Below are 9,548 nucleotides of genomic sequence, written 5' to 3' on the forward strand. Positions count from 1 at the left end.
TGAAGTAATGGAGATGCAAAACATGCAGCGCCTGTCGCCCGGCGTACGATCTATAAAATGGGAGCTAGCATCTCGTCTACTACCCACAACACATTTGCCACCGCACAGCCTCCATCGTAGCGCCGCTGCCTCTCATACTACGCCGGAGCAAACAAGAGCTGCCGCCTCAGCCCTATGTTAACAGGGGCGCAAAAGCATCTCATCTCCTTCGCACAAAACACTAGCCGCAGCACAACATCCACCGTAGCGCTGCTACAGCTAAGGCTACGCCGGAGCCACCATGAAAAAGCGAAGGCCGAGGGTACGCTGCCGCACCTCCCCCAGCCTAGAGCTTCGACGAGTACTTCGGCTAAGACGCTAGCACCGGCCTCGTCGACCCAGTCAGATACGCCGCGGCGCAACGCGAACGGACGCTGAGTGATTGTCTGCGTGCGCGGAGCGAAAAAATGCGTCTGGTACCCACCTTCAGCGGGGCGATGCAAAAGTGACTGGGACGTTCTTGGCGACGCAACCCTGACCCAAATATGCGCCTTCGCTACGCGCAAAGTGTCCGCTCACATCTGGCAGCCTGGCCACGACGATTGGACCGACCAAGTCGACCCGGTCAAGGATGCCGCGGCACTGGCGGAAGCTGGGAAGGAAACATAGGGTGAGCGGGCGGCCCTTGCGGCGGTCGACGCCCAACTAGAACAATGGAGGGTGGCAGCCGCCGATGCAGCCGAGGACTACGACTACGACATGTCGTTGTATTCCGACAAGCCTAGTGCTATAGTCGAGTCCTTCGAGACGGACAAGGACGACAGCGCCAACGCGAAGCTGCAGAAGTGCTTGTAAGATGACGCGCGTCAGACCGAGCCGTAGCGGTCACACGGGGGGAGCGACGGAGAAGCGGACGAGGGAGCACCGTATAAATGGGGCGTGGATAAAAAAAAATCACGAGGCGACGCAAACATATGCTCGCGACGCATTTCTGGGCGTTCGAAATGCGTCACAACTTTGTAGATGCTCTCATTAAATTATGATCCCCGAGTCTAGAACAATGTAACCCGCACTGAGCCTTCCACCTATAAATATGTATGCCTGCTTGGTTCGAAGCAAGCACCCATCAGGTACTCCTTTGATTGCTCAAATGGCCGACTCAAGCTTCCAGACCGCTGTTGTTCGTATCTCCATGGGCACGTTGGGCATCTCTTGTCAAACGTGCACTGGCCGTGTTCTTGAGCCAGCATTCAAGGTTAACTATACAGCGACTTCGATTTCATATCTTCCTAGCTGTTCTTTACCTTTCTGCATCACTACATTGCTTACCTTACTAATCTTGTGAAGTGCAGTGCCAACGTGATAGATTGCTTACCTTACTTATTTTGTTAAGTGCAGTGCCAACGCGAGCATGTCGTCTGCTCGTCTTGCGTACGCTACGACTGCATAGCGTGTGCCTACACAAGGACGGAGCCGGAGAGGCCGATCTGGTCAGAGGTGGGGATCTACATCAAGGAGTGTTTTCTCAAATGCAACATCTGCCGGATTAGGCTCACGCCGCCCACTTATCAGGTAAATTCTATTCCCGCAACTCGCATGGACAATCAAGAAAATGTTGGATCAGTACATCAATTTTTTCCTGCGAACTCTTTATTTTCTGTGGGCGATTTTTCTCACAGACAAAATCTGTTTCTTGGCAGAGCCCTGAAGGGCTCCTGGTTTGCACCACCTGCAGTGTGCTTCCATGCAGCTCATGCGGCGGCCGTTGCACGTGCTACAGGAACAACCCGTCGGTCGACTACATCGTTTCAAGGGCTGTAGTTTCGTGCAGGTACAAACAGAATGGCTGCGTCGTAACTGCGGTGTACAGAGACATGCTCTTCCACGAGTTCACATGCCCCTGTGCTGCGTTCCGTCAATAAAGTAGCCTGGTTGTGGTTTCAAATAAGTAGATCTTAGGGCGTTGTGCTACTTTCCAGGATTAGTAATGTTGTTTTAGCGAGAAGTCTTCAACTCAATGTGCTTCCTAATCTAGAAATTGTTCTGTTCAAGGAAAAAACTGTGTGGGCTCCTGTGCTGTGAATGTGCACCTGTGTGGGGGGTGTACTTTCTATCGATCGATGAGAGTGAATAAAATCCTGTTTATCCAACCCGTCATTACATTACTGTAGCTACATTTGGGTTCATGTGCTCAATGGTGATTACACTTGTCAATACGGACGAAAATGGTAGGGTTCTAGAATGTACCCCGCGTTCGAACGAATTATTCTAAATCATGCAGGACAAAAAAGATTGAAACTGAACATTGTTCTCCTAAAACTAAGCCGGCGACTATAACTATCGCATATACTTTATGGATAATCATGTGGGGCTGGCGAGAGGCCTCGGCTGGCGAGGAATAACCGTGGGGACCAGTGCGGCGGCACTGCACAGTGGCTTGTTGTGCGCTACAGTAACTTACACGACGTAACAGTACTAGAGCAAGTGGGACCAACGCTTGCTCCTTCTCCTCGTCATGTCGTTCACATGTGGACTACTTATATAAACGGTGGTTCTTCGAGCTGCCTAACAAACACGGACAAACACACATCCTGCCACTGCAAAAAGGAGAAAGCATCTACGGGGGCTAACACACCCTGCTTCCGCTGCAAAATCCGAAAGCATCTACTGGGGTAGCGATAAGCAGGTACTAGTGCTGATCTTACAGAAAAAAGAAGGAGTAGCAGCGGAAAAAAATTCTCCTGAATTCTTTCTTCCATACAGGGGTCTGGCTGCTGGTGGAAGATGGACAAGGCAGTAGCTCTGAGCTTGGGGATTGCCTACTTGGCATTTACTGTACTAACACGCCGGATCAGCTTGACAAGGCTGGTGCTATCGGTGACAGAGTTTGCAGTTTGCTACTTGCAGATTTACTTCGTCCACATTGCTAGGGGGCTGCCCGTTGATTCGGACAGATCTTACTCTCTCAGGAGATCTGCTTGGTTAATGTACTTGCTAAACATAGTGCTTGTGTGTGTTAGGTTGACCTCGTTTGGCATTCCACTTCTGACTTTGCTAGCTTGGTATTATGGGTTTGTAGCAGCCCTAGCGAGTTTCTATTTTCTCCTTGTTTCTTTCGAAAGTACTCGATATGAAGTTCTTGTGTGAATTCATGCCGAGACATGGGATGAGATGAATTTCCATTACTACATCGTGTCTTTCATTTGTCGATCTAGCATTCCTTACCTATTCGCCAATCATTTTTATTTTCCTACTGGAGTATTTTTATTTAATAGATTTGCAGGATTATCCTGCTACCCATAATGAAACGACAAAATGTATTGTTTCCTCTTGTCCTACTGAGAGTCTGAGACACAAGATTCTTACTGCAAAAAAAAAACGACTTAATTTTATTACACGGTTCCAAACATAAACACTTAATAAGCAGAACATGAAAGAGAAAACACTTCCCCCACATGATTTAAAAGCCTGATACTAGATCATGCGGCAAACGCAAACCGCGCTAATACATGCTACTACGATCATAAACATGTTCACCGTGTACTTTAGCTCCGCCTGGTCCTGCCCGATTCTACGAATGAGTTGGCCTACCCCTTGAACTTGTGCTTCGATCCCAAACACGTGACTCCATCTCCTCTTCAGAAAATCACCGTAGTCCTCTTCCCACTCCCAGAAAACGCATTTGTTTTGCTGCAAGAAAACAAATTCCATTAATGCAGACAAATGACGGGGCTGCACCTTCAACGCACAGAAAATAACTTACTGCCTTTCGCTCGCACTGATAGAAGTGGCGCCCTGGATTCAGCTCCGTGCGTGAGATGTTCCACTTGATGAATCCTCTGTTGCAAGTGGGGCATCGGATTAGAGGTAGGGGAGCAATGAGGTCGTCGGTTATGGAAGAGAAGAAGGACGACGATGATCCGTTGGACATGCTGGCGGCTAGGGTTCTTGGGCGAGGGGAATTGGGAGCGGTAGGAGGAGCGGGGGGTAGGTACTCAAAGCTGGGTTTTGTGCGAAAAAACCAGGCGCCAATGTACTGTTGTGTGCGAAAAAACACTGTGCATACAAACGGTCGGCTCGGTCACGGGTTGCCAGGTGAGTAGCACTGCAAAAAGAAAAGCCAACCAAGTGCCTATAAAACATGATTGATGAAGAGAGGATGACGGCACCTCGTTAGGCACCACAACAAACAAAAGGGATGGAGAACGAAGGGAATCCTCTTCCCATTTCCGCTGTTAACTCGAATCTTGACGGCGATACAGTCGCTGTAAGTGTGCAAGAGTGGCTGCTTAAATGCCAGTCATGTAGGAAACAACTCGTGGTGCCATGCTACCAGGTACATGTCCAAAATTGATATGTATGTCTACTATAGAGTGTTTTCAGCAATTCTTTTATCGTCCAAGAGATGAACCAAAATTGTTAAATGCAGTGCGCGAAAGGACATATACTATGTTTCGAGTGCACGGCGGCTGCATGCACCCTATGCGCGCGTGTTGAGATTCTGCTTCCTACGCAGTTCCTTCGGTGCAATTCTTGCATATCCATGCTAAGCCCACCAACTTACCAGGTTTGCTTGGCTCAATGGAACGACACTACCTCTGCTCTTGACCATAAATGATTCTGCTGGCTAACATTTGTTTCTATGCAGTGCTCAAAGGGACACATTGCGTGTACCCAATGTTCCCAATGCACATGCCGCGTATGCGGACATAACACAGGCTACTTACCATTCCCGTGGCTGGATAATGTGATCAAAACATCCGAAGTGCGCTGCAGGTACGAATGCTTGGGATGCAAGGCGTGGGTGGAGTACAAGGAACTAGAGAAGCACGAGATGGCTTGTGCATACAAACCATCTGCGCCGGGAAGAGACTGATTAGGAAGCGGAAAATAAAGTGTAATGGGCGTGTGGCAATAAATGTTTTAGGGGTTCGACAGCTCGTATGTTATGCCTTCTTGCGATGTTTTTCTTATAAATTACCAACTGATTGAGATAAGTTAATCCATTCAGATGATAATCCATTCATAATTTATTACTGCTCACTGCACCGGATAACAACAAGAACATCATATGCCACGTGCCAGGGGAAAATAACTAATCAATATCTACGCGCTCAATCAACTAATTCAGCTGGAGATTGTTGGATCTCCAAGAACTGATCTGGTATCTGTCCTGTGTTGTGACGTAAATGTAGCAAGTCGTACATTATTTCAGCGGCTTGTGCATCCACGAAATCTTCTGCTAGCTGCGGTTGCACAACGAGGGTTTCAAATAAATTAACATTACCACCAAGATGTGTAGACATAGGTACAATTGCATAAACTGTTGCGTGCTTACCATTGCTCTGCACTCCGCGTGGTTTGATCCCGCGAACATCTTGCAGAAAGCTAATGCCTGGATACCATCGCCTATACTGCAATGGAAAAAACACACATAAAAAATTTGATATCGTGATAACAAGACTTGCTACAAAAAAAAATTATTACTACGTACTCGGTAGTGGTAACAAAATTGATCGTGCTAAACAATTGTAAAAAAAAAATGGCAAAACTTAGCGTATATGATATTGTGATCTCGTTATAAAACGGGGAGGTGTGGATAGCAGGTTCTACCCTCCAAGATCCGAAGCATCGACGCCTAACTTTGGCCACCCTTGCCAATCTATTTCCCAACCATTGAACAATTGGGTCGCGCAACGCTCCATTGCACCGTGCAGATTATCCATGAGATCTTCCATATCTTTCGTCACGTCGAAGCCATTACTCGTAGCACCACGAGCAAAAATTGTTACCTGCTTGAAATGTGTGTTCCAAACAAGAGCACACCAATTCCCCCCATGGCGGGCTAGCGCAACTATCTGTTTATTCGGCGATGAGTTAGGTGAATAACTGATATATAACATATCTATATCTATGTAAGGGGTAGAAAATGGTGTAATGGTATGTACTTGAGAACACTGGGAAACGTCGTGCAATATGTGACCACCAATGAAGATTTGTTGTACTGCCCTACATTTTGTGTAATCCTTCCCCCGTAAAACCGCTTCCTAGAAGAAGATGGAACCAATTGGGTTAAACAATGAAAGAGGAATCGAATAAGAAAATCACAGATATATTGGTAGATCGAAACAAACTATACATGCTATACAAACTAAAAAATTGCTAACATACCGCGAAGTCGGTCTCAACCCAGTGCCTAGGTGACTGAATGATGCTAGAGCCAATTTCACCAACATCGGCTTGTTGTGATCTTCTGAAAAAGGCATCACACGTGTCTGCAGATAGTTTACGTCCTCTGCTGAATTCATGGAATAGATCAGCTCCTTTCACTTCAATGCATTTAGGTGTCTCGTGTCTAATCCAATATCTGGATATCATGTTACACAGCTCCATATTATAAAATGTTCTGTGACCATATAATATACATGACAACAGAAAATACAAAACTTTTTTCTTACCGGCCGTCTCTACAAGCGTTGTTAATTGCCCATGACATGAAACTGATTCCTCGTGCGCGCATGGCTTGGTTTACCATAGGACCTACAGGGGGGGACAGGGAGTTCCCAACAAATTTTCGTACCACTTTCCTCTTTATTGGGGACATGTTGTACTCTGATTCAAATGGGGGGTTGTTTAGGTTTATCTCCGAAGGGCGTGAAGTGAGTGGTGTTGTAGTATCAAACGGACCTAGTGATGGCATCGGAGTTATATAATTAAGCCGGTCTTTGAAAATTGATTCAACACCGTTAAATTTGAGATCTACAGATTTACCAGCCATGTCTAATGGTGAACATAAACCTGCAATGGAATTCTAAAATTAGGAGATGGGTGAAACATAAGATTGGGATACTTTTAGTACAAAACTGAGCGACCAAAACGAAAAAGTCAGATGAGAACACCATACCTCTGCGTATACTATCTACGTTACTAGGTGTTTTGGGGCTCATTCCACAATGCGGTGATTCGGGATAAACGACATGGTCCTTGGGTGCACAAGAATTCTTGGATGTCCCTGGATCAAAGAATAGACGGTTACGTAAGCCTGTTATTTTACACTTACAAAAGGATAAAAATGCATGCGGACGTATGAGCATATCTCTGACAGAAAAATGTTTAAATACCACAGTCAGTGCTTTTCATGCGCTTCCTGTTTATCCCAACAAGGGTATCAATAAGACGACTAGTCTCCTCCTCAATGACTCTCTTCGCATTAGCAAGTACCCTGAAACACTTTGCTTTGTGCAGGTTTGCTGCAGCCCTAACAAGCTGGTCGGGCTGAAGAAACAAAGGATATAGTTGTAACGCTTAACGTGGTAGATAAATAGCAGGTACATAAGCAACAAAAAACTATGTACTTACGTCAACGGTGGTGTTCAAAAGGGTTTTCTCGACACAAGGTGATGATGTGCTTTTTGTGCCGCCGAAATGATGTTTCTGGAAATGTTGCATTCTCCTGTATGACAGATCGCTATCCCGCTTTACCTAAAATAAAAAATTAAGTTGGTACACGATGACACTTAATGTTACAAAAGGGACAAAGGCAGCCCTGACAAAGTGGCCGGGATGCAATACAGTTCTAGCAAAAAAAGCATATAAAAGTTGTAGCGGCCTTCCATGTACGTATGTAAAAATTTCAATAAAAATTCTTACATCATCCGTGGAATTAACAGTGATATCCTCAGCGGCAACGTCGGATAAATTGCTCTCAGCGGCAACTTCTGCTGCTGGAGCCAGAAGATTTGGGCTGCCAGTGCATGCCACATCATTGTCCGACTTCACCCGCTAAAAAGGAATAGTTATATGTTAGTTATAAAATAAAATGTATATATGTTTATCAAACTGGTAAATCTGACGATAAAAATCAAAACCCATTCTCATATATGTATATATGTCTACCAAAAGAATTTCTTACAACAACCGTGGAATGGACGACGATTTTTCTGGTCGCAACAAGGGAAGATTTGCTAGTCATGGTAACCTCGGCTGCTGGATCAAAACTTTTTGGGCAGACGACAGGAGTTTTCTGAAAAGATGGCCTCCTCCTGTATGGCACATCGCTATCTGGCTTTAGCTGTAAAAAAAAAATTATAACACCGCAAAAAAAAATGTAACTTCAAAACGGTCAGCACTAACATGCTGCACGTGTTACTAATTTACAAACGTCAAAATACTGCCAAATTACCTTCCCAGCCCCGAACACCCTAGAAGGGCTACGGCCTGCAAGGCCCACTGTGTCAGCCATTATCAACCTGGATATTGTTTCACCATTGAATAAAATCATTCGAGGTAGCCCTGCTGCATGGCTGGAATCGATATGAAGATCCATGTTGTCTAAGTAGAAAATCTGGGGTGATGTGGAACACAAAACAAAAAGCCATGTTACAAAAACAACAGTATTTCAACAAGAAAAGCGAACACACCACTAATTATTTTTTGATGCAAAAAGAATTGTTAACATTACCACTATGAACAGACAAACACCAGCGGCTGGAGCGGTCCGTCGGCCTTTTTTTTTATCTTTTCTTGCCTGACAGCACGCCTCAACAACTGCTTCCGCGATAAAAAAGGACCAGTTGAAACTGCTAATGCAAGAAGAATCTCCAAGAGCAGGCCAGTAGTTCACTAATTCCTCTTCTGCAGGTGTTTTTGGGTCAACTAGCAGGCTAACAATGAACACTACAAAAGCAATCTTTAGCTTCTCCCCATCTACCGAGCTAATGGGTACTACTCGCTTCGACCTAAGTATATTTGCAGCGGCCACACTTGCAGGAACGCCGTTGTTTCTCATACCGAGAATTGATTCTATGCGTTTCTTGCCAGCAATGGTTTTGTCCAAAGAGCAATCCCACACATGCTTCCCCTGGCACGGGGTCCCAAACACCAGGCTAACGTCTTCGGCATAAAACGAAATGTCCTCGGTGGAAGTTATCTTGAATTTTCTGGTAATGGCGTTTACCTTCATAAGTAGCCATGTCACAAATTGCTCGTCCATCTTCATCGAGTGTATTCCCTGGAGGAAACCACCGAAACCAGTTTGGGATATAATTTGCTTGTCGTCTGTTGAAAGGCCAGCTACAATCAGGTTGAATTCATCGAACAGCTCCGTGTTACCAAAACAATGCTCCGGCACTTGGCTTGCTTCCCTTTGTGAGCGCTTCCCTCTCGTACTCCATCCAACTTGAGTATTCGCCATCCTGCGAAGCCGAAAAAAAAAAGCAGTACTATGTCATATATCAAACGTGGGAGAGATGAACTGTAAACGCATAAGAATATCTTACACAAACAGCTAGTGCTCGCGAAATCAACTAGTGCGTGACGAGCGTAAGAAGAGTAGATCTAGATGCTGCGTGTGGACACAATGAATTCCCTTGGGTAAGGAAGGGGGGTATAAATGGAGCTGCCAAAATGTAAACAGTAACGCGCGCGGGGGAATTGAGTGTGGCTGAAAATTTCAGCGAGTCCTCTCCAAAGGCAGAAACTGGCTGCTGGGCCATTAAAGGAAACGTGACGTCGAAGACGTACAGGCTAAGGACATCTACACATTTCGGGCACCAAATAATGTCCACGAA

General features: G+C 45.6%; 1 protein-coding gene across 1 annotated transcript; it reads right to left on the reverse strand.

The window, feature by feature from the left end:
• Window positions 1–5,093: 5,093 nt before the first annotated feature.
• LOC124681986 lies at window positions 5,094–9,172 on the reverse strand. Its single transcript, XM_047216754.1, has 13 exons — window positions 8,441–9,172; window positions 8,162–8,323; window positions 7,958–8,050; window positions 7,630–7,761; window positions 7,339–7,461; window positions 7,101–7,254; window positions 6,884–6,991; window positions 6,438–6,777; window positions 6,151–6,346; window positions 5,928–6,026; window positions 5,593–5,837; window positions 5,318–5,393; window positions 5,094–5,225 (listed from the first exon to the last, which is right to left on the reverse strand). Exons 1-13 carry the CDS (start codon window positions 9,170–9,172, stop codon window positions 5,094–5,096), a joined length of 2,592 nt encoding a protein of 863 aa, XP_047072710.1.
• Window positions 9,173–9,548: the final 376 nt, after the last annotated feature.

The sequence above is a fragment of the Lolium rigidum genome, unplaced genomic scaffold (assembly GCF_022539505.1).
Source record: "Lolium rigidum isolate FL_2022 unplaced genomic scaffold, APGP_CSIRO_Lrig_0.1 contig_64222_1, whole genome shotgun sequence".
Classification (NCBI taxonomy): domain Eukaryota; kingdom Viridiplantae; phylum Streptophyta; class Magnoliopsida; order Poales; family Poaceae; genus Lolium; species Lolium rigidum.

What these genes read in the sequence shown, in the direction of transcription:
- LOC124681986 (XM_047216754.1), bottom strand. Translation starts at nt 9,172, where the DNA reads ATGGCGAATACTCAAGTTGGATGGAGTACGAGAGGGAAGCGCTCACAA. An exon ending in CATGAAAAGCACTGACTGTG is followed by an intron (nt 6,992 to 7,100) that starts GTATTTAAACAT and finishes TCTTTGATCCAG; the next exon opens with GGACATCCAAGAATTCTTGT. An exon ending in GATGCTTCGGATCTTGGAGG is followed by an intron (nt 5,394 to 5,592) that starts GTAGAACCTGCT and finishes TTTCCATTGCAG; the next exon opens with TATAGGCGATGGTATCCAGG.